The sequence below is a fragment of the Erythrolamprus reginae genome, chromosome 10 (assembly GCF_031021105.1).
Source record: "Erythrolamprus reginae isolate rEryReg1 chromosome 10, rEryReg1.hap1, whole genome shotgun sequence".
Classification (NCBI taxonomy): domain Eukaryota; kingdom Metazoa; phylum Chordata; class Lepidosauria; order Squamata; family Dipsadidae; genus Erythrolamprus; species Erythrolamprus reginae.
Window position 1 is genome coordinate 3971088 of NC_091959.1, and position 15907 is coordinate 3986994.

The 15907-nt window shown below is 44.1% G+C and overlaps 1 protein-coding gene across 1 annotated transcript in view; it reads left to right on the top strand.

Annotated features, from left to right (window-relative positions):
* Positions 1 to 11843, top strand: part of CHRNB4 (cholinergic receptor nicotinic beta 4 subunit) — a 20184-nt gene extending 8341 nt beyond the window's left edge. Inside the window, exons 3-7 of the mRNA XM_070762613.1 lie at positions 2871 to 3016; positions 4256 to 4300; positions 5720 to 5829; positions 7089 to 8061; positions 10816 to 11843. Of these exons, the coding sequence (XP_070618714.1) occupies positions 2903 to 3016; positions 4256 to 4300; positions 5720 to 5829; positions 7089 to 8061; positions 10816 to 10956 (1383 nt within the window). The 5' untranslated portion in view covers positions 2871 to 2902 and the 3' untranslated portion in view covers positions 10957 to 11843. The remainder of the gene's footprint in view (positions 1 to 2870; positions 3017 to 4255; positions 4301 to 5719; positions 5830 to 7088; positions 8062 to 10815) is intronic.
* Positions 11844 to 15907: the final 4064 nt, after the last annotated feature.

Genomic DNA, 15907 nt, shown 5'->3' on the forward strand with positions numbered 1-15907 from the left:
AATGGCTGCAAAGCATTTTTACAACCCTTTGAGCTTCTAGGTAGAAGGAGAGACTATGTACTGAGATACACCAGCCTTCTCCTTCTAGGTGGCTTCCAGATATATTTGGACTCCATCTCCCATCGCTTCCAGCCGACGTGGGGCTTGCTGCCTGGGGACGATGGGTTTTGTGTTCCGAGCCCATCCCGATGGCTTCCGGCTTGAGGAAGAGTGATGCAATCCGTCTGATTATCTGCAGGAGCCTGGCATTATTAACCAGTCCTGGAGGAGAGAGCAGAGTGGGCTCCCTTTGAGTGGAGCGATATTGCAAGGCTCTGCAAGTTCGTTTGCCAGCTACCCTGCAAAGAAATCAATCCTATTTCCAAAGTGATGCGCGCTTTAAAGTGCTCTCTCTGATGCGTGACCCACTGAATTATTAGAGGAGCCGCTTGGCTTTGGGACTGCTGCAGAAAATAAACCAGCTGTTGGAGTCACAGCGCATAAGTTGCCCATATCGTTTGGTGGGTGGTTTACTAAATCACTCATAGTTTGGGTTCCTCTCTTTCCATTCTCTCTCCCTCCCTCTCTCTTTCTCCTTCTCTCTCCCTCTCCTTCTTTTTAAAACCAGCCCCTTGGATTCCTCTCCTTCCATTCATTTCCCCCATCATCCCTCTGTCTCCTCCTCTCTTTCTCTCTCTCTCCTCCCCTCTCTCCCCTTTTTTTTAAACCAGTCCCTTGGATTCCTTTCCCTCCATTTCTCTCCCCCTCCCTCCATCTCTCTCTTTCTCTTTCTCTCTCTTTCTCCTTCTCTCTCTCCTTTTTTTAAACCAATCCTTTGGATTCCTCTTTTTTTCCATTTCTCTCCCCCTCCCTCCATCTCTCTCTTTCTCCTTCTCTCTCTCCTTTTTTTAAACCAATCCTTTGGATTCCTCTTTCTTTCCATTCCTTTCCCCCATCATCCCTCCGTCTCCTCCGCTCTTTCTCTCTCTCCCTTTTTTTTAAACCAGTCCCTTGGATTCCTTTCCCTCCATTCCTCTCCCCCTCCCTCCATCTCTCTCTTTCTCTTTCTCTCTCTTTCTCCTTCTCTCTCTCCTTCTTTTTTTAAACCAATCATTTGGATTCTTCTTTCTTGCCATTTCATTCCCCCTCTCTCCCTCTCCCCTCTTCCCCCCTCTTTTTTAAACCAGCCCCTTGGATTCCTATCCTGCTCAAATTCTCCCCCCCCCCACTCTGTTTCTCTCTATCCCTCCCTCCCTCTCTCTGTCTCCCTCTTTTTTAAACCAGTCCCTTGGATTCCTCTCCTTCTGTTCTTCTCCCACTCCCTTCCTCCATCTCTCCCTCTCCCTCTTTCTTTCTCTCTCTCTCTCCCTCTTTCTTCTCCTTCCCTTCCTCTCCCCTCCCTCCCACCCCCTCTCTCCCTCGGTCCCCCTCTTTTTTAAACCATCCCCTTCGATTCCACTCCTTCCGTTCCTCCCTCCCTCCAACATGAGGAGAGTGTTGTGAATCTGACTATTCAACGCATCATGTGCTCAGTATTTAATTTGGTTAGGATCAATGATTCTTAAAAATGACGGGAAAGGATGAGTTTTTGAAAACACAGAAGGATCGGTTTTCTGCACACAAACACCCAAGCGTCACCAATGGATTTGTGCAGACCATTTGCTGACATCTAGTGGATCGCAGCCACAAAATAAGGGCAGAGTTGCTCCAGACGCTAGAATAGGATGGGTCATTACCCATTTGGGATCTGAGCTCATTAATTTGGAGCCCTTTTAAGGGAACGAGGAGGGTAACGAAAGCATTCAAAGAGATTTCCAAATCAGCTTTCAAGTCAGACTTTCTTAGGCCTACCGGGTCTTTTTAGGTTATTTCTAACACGAGGCATTGCTTGACCTCAAGTCTGTCAACCCCAATGAGCAGAGCCCATAGGATGGATGGAGCCATTTGCTATGGATGTATAAGCCAGAATGGCGGGGGATCCCCCAACAGATCAAGACCAAACCAGAAAAATAGGCACAACGAAAAGAGACTGGACAGCCATCCCGAATGGTACAAGGTCTCCTGCCTGGTCAAGGGGGTTGGAATAGAAGACCTCTAAGGTCCCTTCCAACTCTGTTATTCTCTAACTAAGATGCATAGTTTTGATGGTAGCCTGGAAAAGGAAACAATAACCTACCGATGTACTGGAACATACAGTGGTGCCTCTACCTAAGAAGGCCTCTACTTATGAACTTTTCTAGATAAGAGCCGGGTGTTCAAGATTTTTTTTGCCTCTTCTCAAGAACCATTTTCCACTTACAAACCCGAGCCTCCGGAACTGTAGCCAGAAAAGGCGGGGAGAAGCCTCCGTGGGGCTTCTCTAGGAATCTCCTGGGAGGAAACGGCTAGAAAAGGCAAGGAGAAGGCTCTGTGGGGCCTCTCTAAGAATCTCCTGGGAGGAAACAGGGCCGGAAAAGGTGGGGAGAAGCCTCCGGGGGGCCTCTCTAGGAATCTCCTGGGAGGAAACAGGGCCTCCACCCTCCCTGTGGTTTCCCCAATCACACACATTATTTGCTTTTACATTGAATGCTATGGGGAAAAATTGCTTCTTCTTACAAACTTTTCTACTTAAGAACCTGGTCACGGAACGGATTAAATTCGTAAGTAGAGGTACCACTGTGTTTCTAATTCTAAGGAAAAGCCAGAAAGATGATTTATGAGTTACTTCAGCGGAAAAAAAAGTCACATTCTCAGCTGGTTATCCTCTTTGGCCAACAAAGAGTTGGCTAACTTTCCTTAGAAGGCTCCTGGGTTGAAGGTCATCATCTCTTCCCTGGTTGGAATGGTGGGTTTATCAAGGACAGGATTCTGCCTCCCTCCCCTGACCCAGTTCTTTCTTTCCCACTTTACAGGAAGTGAGACGGCTGACGCTGAAGAGAAGTTAATGAACCATCTCCTCAACGCTTCACGCTACAACAACTTAATCCGCCCAGCCTTCAACTCTTCACAATTAGTTGTGATCGAATTGCAGGTTATTCTGTCCCAGCTGATCAATGTGGTGGGTGTGGAGAACCCTCTCTGCTTTCAAACTATAAAGTCGTAGTAGCAAGAGTTTATTACAGTCGTAGAGCAGTTCTGTGTGTGTGTGTCTGTTTTTGCAGCGTGTATGCATGTACACATTTTTTTTTCTATCGTAAAACAACAGACAAAAGGAACTGAAGGAATACAAACGAAAGGAAAGAGGCGTCAATAAAATGGTCATTTAAGCCTCCACTCTCCTCTGCTTGTCAGTTTATTTCCTGTATTGCATTTAAGTTCCAGAAAATTCTCCTTGCAACTTTTAGTTCTGCACATTAAAATATAGCGGTAAAAGAGCCTCAGAGCTTTAGTGCGGTTTGCGTATACAAGACTTAATGAACACAACCTGTATAGTCTGGAGGACAGAAGGAAAAGGGGGGACATGATCGAAACATTTAAATATGTTAAAGGGTTAAATGAGGTCCAGGAGGGGAAGTGTTTTTAATAGGAAAGTGAACACAAGAACAAGGGGACACAATCTGAGGTTAGTTGGGGGGAAGATCAAAAGCAACATGAGAAAATATTATTTGACTGAAAGAGTAGTAGATCCTTGGAACAAACTTCCAGCAGACGTGGTTGGTAAATCCACAGTCACTGAATTTAAACATGCCTGGGATAAACATCCATCCATCCTAAGATAAAATACAGAAAATAGTATAAGGGCAGACTAGATGGACCATGAGGTCTTTTTCTGCCGTCAGTCTTCTATGTTTCTATGTTTCTATGCCTGGTGGTGGGTAACAAGAAATATTACTGCATGTCTCCCAAACTGAAAGTCTAGAGTAGTGTTTCCAACTTTAGCAACTTTAAAATGTGTGGACATCAACTCCTAGCTGGGGAATTCTGGGAGTTGACGTTCATACATTGTTTTTCTTGAGGGGAGGCCGTCTGTCAAGCCGGTGCAGAAGTTGGTGATAAATTAACGCCTTGCCACACTATCTATAGAAGGCCTGATGTTTATGGGAACTTGGGAGGGGTGATTTTGACTTTGACATGGGCTCTGATTTAGTTGGATGCTAGCTGGAACTTTTGTCATACATGACATACTGTACATCTTAACGTTGTGAAGGTGGAGAAATAGTGAGTCCACGATAATTCTGTCTTCCAGCATTGGAATTATGTTTCATTTCCTGCTCCGCTCTACCAAATCCCCTAGAATTAAGCTTCAGTCTTCAGAAATCGGGATGGTAGTGTGATCTCTGTCTCTTTTCTCCTTCAGAACGAACGGGAACAAATCATGACCACCAATGTTTGGCTCAACCAGGTAAATGTCTCTCTGGGTATCTCCAAGATTTCTAAGAACTCTCAGCTGTATACCTTCTGGCTGCAAGTCTATCTCTCTGAGAATGACCTTTCACAGAACTTATATTTGAACCTCTACAGTAGATCTGAAATTTCACTCCCAGGAGTTTCAACGAATGCCACAGATTTTCCAAACTGGAAATGCTGGTGGACCTTCTCCCCCCCTCTTCTCAGGTAGTAGACAATCCCAAATGAGAATATTAGATGAGAGCTGGGAAGTTCTGCTACCCTCCATCTAATTTATTTTTTAAATCAAGAGACAGTTTTTGCCAAATATAACTTTATGTCCTCATCACCTCGAGGTTCGACTACTGTAATGCTCTCTACATGGGGCTACATTTGAAAAGTGTTCGGAAACTTCAGATCGTGCAGAATGCAGCTGCGAGAGCAGTCATGGGCTTCCCAAGGCATGCCCATGTTACACCAACACTCCGCAGTCTGCATTGGTTGCCGATCAATTTCCGGTCACAATTCAAAGTGTTGGTTATGACCTATAAAGCCCTTCATGGCATCGGACCAGAATATCTCTGAGACCGTCTTCTGCTGCACGAATCCCAGCGACTGATTAGGTCCCACAAAGTGGGCCTTCTCCGGGTCCCGTCAACTAAACAATGTCGTTTGGCGGGCCCCAGGGGAAGAGCCTTCTCTGTGGCGGCCCCGACTCTCTGGAATGAGCTCCCCCCCAGAGATTAGAACTGCCCCCACCCTCCTTGCCTTTCGTAAACTCCTCAAAACCCACCTTTGTCACCAGGCATGGGGGAACTGAGATATCTCCCCCGGGCCTATACAATTTATGTATGGTATGTTTGTACGTATGTCTGCTTAATAATGGGGTTTTTAAAATATTTTAAATTGTAAATTATTAGATTTCTCATGAACTGTTTTATTGTGTTGTGAGCCGCCCCGAGTCTACGGAGAGGGGCGGCATACAAATCTAATAAATAAATAAATAAATAAATATGATTAAAATAAACCAGCACTACCAACCAACACCCCCCCCCTCCGCCCCAAATGGTTTAGCAATTTGTGCTTCCACCAGCAAAAGCTGTGATAATCTAGAAAGAACGCCTCTGATAGCCCCCTTTTAACCTGACAATTTAATGGAAGGCTTCGGCTTTCGCGAACTGCTGTGTGACTCAATCCATCCATGAAAGACCTCGAGTGATATGGAATTTAACGGTGGGGAGGGTGAGGCATTTAACCTCCTCCTTAAATTCCACACCAGTCATGCTGCGTGTAGCCTTTGAGGTAAGGGGGCTCAGGTTCCCGAAAAGCTGATGTCTTCCCTGAACTTGTTTAAAAGGTGCAACCAGACCATTTCTGAATTGTGTGCAAAGCAGGGGGCAGTCACTGAACATGTTGTTATGCACTTGCATTTAAGGAATGGACTGACTACCGCTTGTCCTGGGAACCGTCAGAATACGAAGGCATCAACAAACTCAGGATACCGGCTAAGAAAGTGTGGCTCCCCGACATTGTGCTGTACAATAAGTAAGTTGGTATCTCTTCATAAAATAAGATTGTGCATGCAGTGTCTCCCGCTTGATGCTATGAGAGATTAAAATTGAAAAAAGATTCTGTTTGCAGTCAACGTTCAAGACAGTCATTTTTAGGAGCAAAGTCTGTGGAGAGGGGCGGCATACAAATCCAATTAATAATAATAATAATTATAATTATTATTTATTATTTATTCATTCATTCATTCATTCATTTATTTATTTATTGCTTCCTAGTGGGAAGGTTTGGTAGGGAAGGTTTGCCTATTTGCCGATGACTCTAAAGTGTGCAATAGGGTGGATATTCCTGGAGGCGTCTGTAATATGGCAAATGATTTAGCTTTACTAGATAAATGGTCAAAGCAATGGAAACTGCAGTTTAATGTTTCCAAATGTAAAATAATGCACTTGGGGAAAAGGAATCCCCGATCTGAGTATTGTATGGGCAGCTCTGTGTTAGCAAAAAGTTCAGAAGAGAAGGATTTAGGGGTAGTGATTTCTGACAGTCTCAAAATGGGTGAACAGTGCAGTCAGGTGGTAGGGAAAGCAAGTAGGATGTTTGGCTACATAGCTAGAGGTATAACAAGCAGGAAGAGGGAGATTATGATCCCGCTATATAGAGTGCTGGTGAGACCACATTTGCAATACTGTGTTCAGTTCTGGAGATCTCACCTACAAAAAGATATGGATAAAATTGAACGGGTTCAAAGATGGGCTACAAGAATGGTGGAAGGTCTTAAGCATAAAACGTATCAGGAAAGACTTCATGAACTCAATCTGTGTAGTCTGGAGGACAGAAGGAAAAGGGGGGATATGATCCAAACATTTAAATATGTTAAAGGGTTAAATAAGGTCCAGGAGGGAAGTGTTTTTAATAGGAAAGTGAACCCAAGAACAAGGGGGCACAATCTGAGGTTAGTTGTGGGAAAAGATCAGAAGCAACGTGAGAAAATATCATTTGACTGAAAGAGTAGTAGATCCTTGGAAAAAACTTCCACCAGACGTGTTTGGTAAATCCACAGTGACTGAATTTAAACATGCCTGGGATAAACATAGATCCATTGTAAGATAAAATACAGGAAGTAGTATAAGGGCAGACTAGATGGACCATGAGGTCTTTTTCTGCCATCAATCGTCTATGTTTCTATGTGAGCATGTCACCCCTGTGGCAGCCCATCTTTTCGTTAAATAAATAACTAAAGATCGTATTTTTCTCTCTTTTCCCCCCATACTTTTGCTTTTTGGTTTTGTTAGTGCGGACGGCACCTATGAAGTCTCCGTCTACACCAATGCGATTGTCCAGCACAACGGAAGCATGTTGTGGATGCCGCCGGCCATCTACAAAAGCGCCTGCAAGATCGAAGTGAAGCATTTTCCCTTCGACCAACAGAACTGCACCCTCAAGTTCCGCTCGTGGACTTACGACCACTCCGAAATCGATATGATTTTGAAAACCGGCTCAGCCAGTATGGACGACTTCACACCCAGCGGGGAATGGGACATCGTGGCCCTCCCGGGACGAAGAACCGAGAACCCTTTGGATCCAAACTACGTGGACGTGACGTACGACTTCATCATCAAAAGGAAGCCCCTTTTTTATACCATCAACCTCATCATCCCTTGCATCTTGATCACGTCCTTGGCCATCTTGGTGTTCTACCTGCCGTCGGACTGCGGAGAAAAAATCACCTTGTGCATCTCCGTCCTGCTGGCCTTGACTGTTTTCTTGCTCCTGATTTCCAAAATCGTCCCTCCAACTTCTCTGGACGTCCCTCTGATTGGGAAGTATCTGATGTTCACCATGGTGTTGGTGACCTTCTCCATTGTGACCAGCGTCTGCGTGCTGAACGTCCACCACAGGTCTCCCAGCACTCACGCGATGCCTCCGTGGATCAAGGTGGTCTTCCTCCAGAGGCTGCCGAGCTTCCTCTTCATGAGGAGGCCCCACAACCAGTCGGCAAGTCAACAGTTGGCCAACCGCAAGAAGAACAAAGCGGAGTCCTTGCCGTCTGATTTCTCCAACAAATACAAGGATTGCACCTACTTTGTGAATACGGCAGCAGGCCAAAGATACAACGTGAAGCTGACAGACAACCCTGATCACGTCAGCAGCCATCAAGACCTGAGGTTACGCTCCTCGGTTAAGTTTTCTCCCTCCGTCCAAGAAGCAATTGAGGGAGTCAACTTCATAGCAGACCATATGAGGAGTGAGGACACCAATGAGAGTGTAAGTGACACAAAGCACTCCTCCCCCCTTCCGAAAGTCCTAGAATTTCTCCCTGGAGCTTAAGATGTTTCTTCTCGCTCGTCTTGAGGGATGAGTATTGGGCTGCTTATTTTTATTTATTTATTTATTTTGTCCAGTACACAATGAGGGTTTTAGTGGGTATATATCTATATACACATAGTAAAATACAGAGGAGATACTCATAGTAAAATATATCTAAGAAATAATAGAAAAGAAGGTATAGTAATAGAACACATCAATGAAAGAATAGAAGAAGAGATATAGGAATAGAAGAAAGGTATAGGAGATATAGGAGAGCAATAGGACAGGGGACGGAAGGCACTCTAGTGCACTTGTACTCGCCCCTTACTGACCTCTTAGGAATCTGGAGAGGTCAACCGTAGATAATCTAAGGGTAAAGTGTTGGGGGTTTGGGGATGACACTATGGAGTCCGTTGTTGGACGGATTGGCTACTGTGGAGATGATGGCAAGGGGCATCTCTGACAAAATGTTGTAGCGAATCAACTCTTGGCTCTTCTGAGTTCATGTTCAAACATGTCCCCTTGGGAGTAAGAGGTGGCTTATTCTTGGAACATAGAATAACAGGGTGGGAAGGGATCTCTGAGGTCTTCTAGCCCAACCCTCCTGCTCAAGTAGGGGACCTTGTATTATTCTGGACAAATGACTGTCTAGTCCAGTGTTTTTCAACCAGTGTGACATGGTCAGGTGTGCCGCGAAGCTCAGAGAGAGAAATTTATTTATCTATTTATTTATTTATTTATTTATTATTTATTAGATTTGCATGCTGCCCTTCTCTGTAGACTCAGGGCGGCTAACAACAATAATGAAACAACATATAACAAATCCAATATTTAAAATAATTAAAAGACCCTTATTTAAAAAACCGAACATACACACAAACACACCATGCATAAATTGTACAGGCCTAGGGGGAGGGGAATATCTCAATTCCCCCATGCCTGACGACAGAGGTGGGTTTTAAAAAGCTTACGAAAGGCGAGGAGGGTGGGGGCAACTCTGATGTCTGTGGGGAGTTGGTTCCAGAAAGAAAGCAAGAGAGAGAAAGAAAGCAAGAGAGAGAAAGAAAGCAAGAGAGAGAAAGAAAGCAAGAGAACAAGAGAAAGAAAGCAAGAGAGGGAGAGAAAGAGAGAGAGAGCAAGAGAGAGAAAGAGCGAGAGACAAAGAGAACAAGAGAAAGAAAGCAAGAGAGAGAGAGAAAGAGAGAGAGAGAAAGAGAGAGAAAGACATAGAGGGAGGTAGGGAGGGAGAAAGAGAGCAAAAAAGAGAGGAAGGAAGGAAGAGAAAGAAAGAGGGATGGAGAGGGAGAGAAAGAAATAAGAAGGAAGGGAGAGAAAGAGGGAGAGAGAAATAGAGCAAAAGGGAGGAAGAGAGAGGGAGAGAGAGAGATAATTTTTTGGTCCAAACTTTTTTTGACACCCCCCTCCCTTCCGCTCAATGTGCCCCAGGGTTTCGTAAATGTAAAAAATGTGCCACGGCTCAAAAAAGGTTGAAAATCACTGTTCTAGTCCCCTGGTTCCCACAGGGGGGCAATTTGATTTTTGAGGGGGGCAAATGGAACCTTTTTTAAACCAAATTAAGGGCCTTCTAGGCTTCCCTGATGTGAGCAGTTCACTTTTTGAATAGTAAGAACTATACATCGGGGGTGGGGGAGACATGAGGATTTAAGAGATGCTCAGGTGGGGAATGGCCCCCAAAAGGTTGGGAAACTCTGGTCTAGTCTCTTCTTAAAAGCCTCGGGTGATGGAACACCCACATTTTCTATAGACATTTGATTAATTGTCCTGTCAGGAAATTTCTCCTTAGGTTTTATTTTCACCTAATTAACACTCAACTAACCCAGTTTGCTTAAGGATAAAAGGGTTGAAAGCCTCAGCTTTCAGCTCTCCAGCGCGAACAGCTGCATTATTATCTTGTCAACTTTGTTTTTTTTAAAAGGTAGCTTCTCACTGTAAAATGTTGACAAATGTTTCTGCAGAAGAAAATGCCAGGAATTCAGGATTGTCATTTTTTTACTGAGCCACAAAATTCCACAATTACCAAGTTTAGTCCCAGTCTCTCTCTCTTCTTTTCTCGCCTTTTCTTTTTCTCTCTCCCTCTCTCATTATTTTTCTCTTTCTTTCTTTCTTTCTCTCCCTCTCTCCTTATCTCTTTCTCTCTCATTCTTTCTCTTCTTTCTCTCTCTTTCTCTCCTTCTCTCTCTTTCTCTTTCTCTCCTTCTCTCTTTCTCTTTTTCTCTCTCCTCTCTCTTTCTCTCTCTTTCTCTCCTCTCTTTCTTTCTCTCTTTCTCTCCTTTTCTCTTTCTTTCGCTCTCTTTCTCTCCTTCTCTCTTTCTCTCTCTTTCTTTCTTTCTCTCTCTTTCTCTCCTTCTCTCCTTCTCTCTTTCTTTCTCTCCTTCTCTCTTTCTCTCTCTTTCTCTTTCTTTCTCGCGCTCTCTCTCAGGTTGTGGGAGTTACAGTGGGTTCCCCCCTTTTTTTCTACAACCCCCCCCCCCCCCGTGAGTGGGTGTGTTTGAAATATTTGTTTCTACTTTTTTTAGCCTTCATCTTCCCGGTTGTTGTTTTTTGTGTCTGTGTGGACGTGTATGCGTAATTTTTGAATTGCAAAGTGGATGCCTATTGAAAAAAAAAAACCAAGCTGGGTTTGGGAGGGAGAGATTATGTCATAATGGAGGGTTTATTAAAGATAATTGAACTGGTTTGTTGCTTTTCCAGGTCATTGAAGATTGGAAGTACGTGGCCATGGTGGTGGACAGGCTGTTCCTCTGGATATTTGTCTTTGTGTGTGTGTTGGGAACCACTGGATTATTCATGCAGCCCCTTTTTCAAAACCACATGTCTGCCACGAGCCCATAAGATGAGCTCCATCTAACTCCAAAGACTGTTATAGTTCACAGGATGGGAAGTTCCGAGATCCACGATTACAATTTCAAAATTCTTTATTCAGACCTTGGGTTTGGGGTTTTTTTTGTAACTGCTCCTTCCCAGTTAAAAAAATGAATAATCTGTGCAACATTGTTCCTGAGAAAACTTTCTACACAAGAGTAGGGTGAAAGGACGTTTATATTCCCTTTTAGCGGAGAGGGGGGAATTGTACCATTATTAATTTTTTTTATTTATTCAAGCACTCTTCCTCCCCTGGTTCTGCAGGGTTCTGCTAGGGAGCTGCTGATGGGCTGGCCAGAATGTAGGCTGTGCAAAGGACTCACAACCCTGGTTTTCATTTAGCTTTGTGGACAACTTTAAAGGGGAAAAGAATAATTATTTTAAGACAAGATGGTTTTTTTTTCCTAAGTACTGTATGATCCTGGCCATCCTATACTAGGTGGCTCAGTTGCTAAGACACTGAGCTTGTTGATCGGAAAGGTTGGCAGTTTGACGGTTCAAATCCCTAGTATAGGTCTCCTGCGTGAGCACAGGGTTGGACTAGATGACCTCTGAGGTCCCTTCCAACTCTTGTTAATCTGATCCACACATCTAAAGACAGTCAGCTCTCCGACCTCCATTCCGTCCAGAATTCCTTGGAAAACATTTATTTATTTATTTTATTTATTGGATTTGTATGCCGCCCCTCTCCGTAGGCTCGGGGCGGCTAACAACAATGATAAAAAAACCCAACATGAAACAAAATCATTCCCTTGAAAAATAAAGAACCTTGGACAATCCAAGGCCTGAAGTGACCACCTCAAATATCTTTTTTCTCTTTTGTTGCTGCTCCCCACAAATGTTTGCAGACAACCCAACTCCACTCCTTGAAAAGGGGTTTTGAAAGGGGTTCCTTTTCCAAAGATCGTTTAAAACTCTCCTGAAAAACTGAGAGGCTAGGCAAGCAATGGGAATCCACCCGTCGAGATTCCAGACTTGTATCTTGAGATTAAGGAGATATAAAAAAGCTTATGTGGCATTCCCTAAAACAGATGATTGGCAGCCTGGGCTTTGTTGTCTGCATATGAGAGGTAGGTTTCTCTGGATTTGGACCGGTTTGCCCGAACTGGTAACGACCTGCTGGTGATGTCATGATGACGTCACAGAACCAGATTGGTCAGTGCTGGTCTGTGGAGGCCGCCATATTTTTTGGGGAATTTTAAAGATTTTTTTTGAAAAAAAAAATTGGAATTTTTTTGGGGAGATTTCCCCTTTTTTTTAATGGCACTGCACATGCATCACCGTCTTGTTTTTTTGGCTTTTGGGGAAAGGGGGATTTTTTTCAGATTTTTTTTTTGCTACTGTGCATGCGTGCGTACGGAGAGCGCACCCCAGGTGGGGCATGGGAGGAAACCAACCAGGAGCAAGGTAAGTTAGAACCCGCCCCTGCTGCAGATCAGGGGTCGGTTGCTGCCGGTTCGCCCCAGATCAAGCGAACTGGTAGAAGCGGTGTCAAGAGGCTCCATCCCCCTGCCCGGACATTGTAAACAATGCTCTGCACATGTGCAGAAGGTTCTACCTATGGGCAGAAGGTTCTGCACATGTCCAGAAGTATTGCGCACATGCAAAGGGCTCCCGTGCTCCCACAAGCCCCTGTTCCCGAACCGGTAGCAAAGATAAGTGAAACCCACCACTGCTGCAGATATTGCAAAGCTGAAAGTCGGAAAGATTAAACCTACAGTAGCTCATCCTAGTGACAGTAAACCACGATTGAGCATTATGGGAGAGGTGCTGCAGAGGTGTTCGCATACTCTTATTCTATGCATGTTCAGAGTAATGGCCCAAGCGTCTGGCTAAAGCATTCGTGCAGGAAATACGAAGCCCGGCGGGGACTGGACATGACTGTGGAGGATGGATCAACTTCTGAAATGTATGAAACCAACATCAACAAGGTTTTGTTGGGGGGGGGCTCAGCTGCACCCATGGAAGGAGGCAACGTCTAATGGCATGGATTCAAAGGACCAAGGATTGTGTATTAAAAAAGTATTTTATTTAAGTACTTTGTGTGGGAGAGATTATGTTATGGTCGTGTCGCTTCCTGTCGTTCTATTATTTTTTCCTTTCCATTTTAAAAAAAATGGTACGTGAATCGTGCTACAGATATATGCTTCCTCCTTCCCCAAGATTTAAGTAGTATAGTCAAGATTTGGGAGTGGTGCGGTAGCCTAGAGGGGGAGCTCTCGCCTGACAATCAGGAGGTTTTGAGTTCGATTCTAGGTAGAGGCAGATATTTCTCTCTCTGGGCATGATGAGAATACTGTATTATCCGCTGAATAAAACTCCACACTGGCGACAGGAAGGGCAGTGGGCCAGTAAACACTCAGCTCCATTCAGAAAGATGCACACACACACACAAACACACACAAACACTCATGACTGGGCACAATGGAATCCTGACCTACTATGACCAATGAGGCTGTAGGCCATTAAGTGTAAAAGTGATGAAAGCGTGCAATTTTAGTTACTCCAGAATAAGGAAGGTCTGGAAAACAGCATTTCTAATCTTTACTTCGTTGGCCGATGTATAAGCCTTCTGCCTTATCACAACCAATCTCCTTTATCACAGTCTCGTCCTGTTCTGCTTCAGGCAATGTAAATTTTCCCCCTTTGATCGTATAACGTCCTGTCTGGAGTGATGTATATTTGTTTATCAGTGAGTTGTTTATTGAACCCTTTTATGGTCAGTTGTCTTCCTGTTGCAAATTCACCAGAAGTGCAGACTTAAGCAAGTTAGTACCGTCCTATCCTGGCTATAATAGAATCAGGGTAAGCAGAGCATTTTTATGCTAGAGGTCCAGATATATATAATATGATATACAGTGATCCCCCGAGTTTCGCGATCTCGATCTTTGCAAAATGCTATATCGCGATTTTTCCACCCGATGACGTCACTCCCTTTCTCATCTTTCTTTCTCTCTCTCTTTCTCTATCTTGCTTCTTCCTCTCTCACACTCTCTTCCTCCCTCTCTCATCTCTTTCTTTCCTTCTCTCTCTTTCTCTATCTCTCCCCCTCTTGCTCTCGAGCGGCAAGCGAGCAGCCGGGCGGGCGGGTGAACGGGCAAGCGGAGCGGGCGGGCGGGTGAACGGGCAAGCGGAGCAGCCGGGCGGGCGGGTGAACGGGCAAGCGAGCAGCCGGGCAGGCGGGTGAACGGGCAAGCGGCAAGCGATCTTGGGGTTTCCCCTTTGCCTGGGCGGCGGGAAGACCCAGGGAAGGTTCCTTCGGCCGCCCAACAGCTGATCTGCGCATGTGCGGCCATGAAAAAAAGGGTGCGCATGCGCAGATGGTGTTTATACTTCCGCACCGCTATATCGCGAAAAATCGAGTTTCGCGAGTGGTCTTGGAACGGAACCCTCACGAAACCCGAGGGATCACTGTATTCCTATTCTAACATTTATGCTACACTGCAACAATACGAGGCTCTCAAAAAATAAATGCATAAAAAGCACCATGAAGCCACGAACTTTCCTCCCAGGCCAATCAATTATCAACATCTGCAAAGCAAGAAGAGAAAATCAATGGCGACAATAATGGGAGAGACGCCGCTTTTGAAAAATGTGGGGAGGGGGCTACTGAAAATTTCATCTGCCCGGTTGACCAGGATTAGGCAAAAATACTCATTTGCTAAAAAAAGATGAGGTTAGAAGTAAAGCGGCATTCCGCAAATCTTGATTCTCATTCTCCAAAATCAACATGACACTTTTCGATCCATCCCACAAGACACAACGGAGCATAGCACATTTCCTATACATGGAACTACCGTCCATCATTAATTGCTGAAACGTGTGTTAAACATCAGAAACAATCAGAGACATTGATCGGCCTTTTAGGAGAGGTAATTAAGAATGCTGGAGATGGTCATTTAAAAAAAGAGGTCACTTTTTTTAAAAGACCACACTACAATTTTGCTGACCTAGAAAGACCAACACGTCAAAAATAAAATAAAATAAAAATAAAATTACATGGAACAAGGAACCACAAAGGCAACACAGAAATTTCTTTTTCTGACATGTAAAGGTAAACTAAGTCCATGTTTCTTTTTTTATTTCTTTTTTTTTACCATGCCAACTTTAGCTTTATTTATACAATCCTAGGTTTAGAAAGCTTAGAACTACGTCTCCTTAAACACGATCTAAGCATATCCCATAAAATCATCTGCTACAATGTCCTTCCTGTCAACGACTACTTCAGCTTCAACCACAACAACACACGAGCACACGACAGATACAAACTTAAAGTAAACCGCTCCAAACTCAACTGCAGGAAATACGACTTTAGTAACTGAGCAGTTGATGCATGGAACTCACTACCTGACTCTGGTGTACCATCACCAAACCCCCAAAACTTTACCCTTAGACTGTCCACTGTTGACCTCTCCCGATTCCTAAGAGGTCAGTAAGGGGCGTGCATAAGTGCACCAGCATGCCTTCTGTCCCCTGTCCTAATGTTTCTCTTTTACTAGTATCAAGCATATGAATATTATTATAATCTTTGTATACCACCAATATGTACTCGACAAAACAAACAAACAAAATTAAATAAATAAAAATAACCCACAGCTCAGGCAAGGAACCCTGTACCATTTCAGACAAACCGTTGTCCAATCTCACCAGGAGAAAAATTGGGTATCATAATAAATGGACAGTTAAAAATTGGTGCAGGTACATGGTGGACCACATTCACTATGAAATTATGGAAATCAGATTACAGAATTATAATGAAGAGAAATTAGCAGCAACAATGAGGCGGTGGGAGAAGGTTAAAAATTATATATTAACAATATCAGCAAGCGATGCAAATGTAAGATATAAAATTCAATCACTTTATAAAGAATGAACAATGTAACCCAGAGATGAAGCAAATGAAGGACACAAAATTGAATCT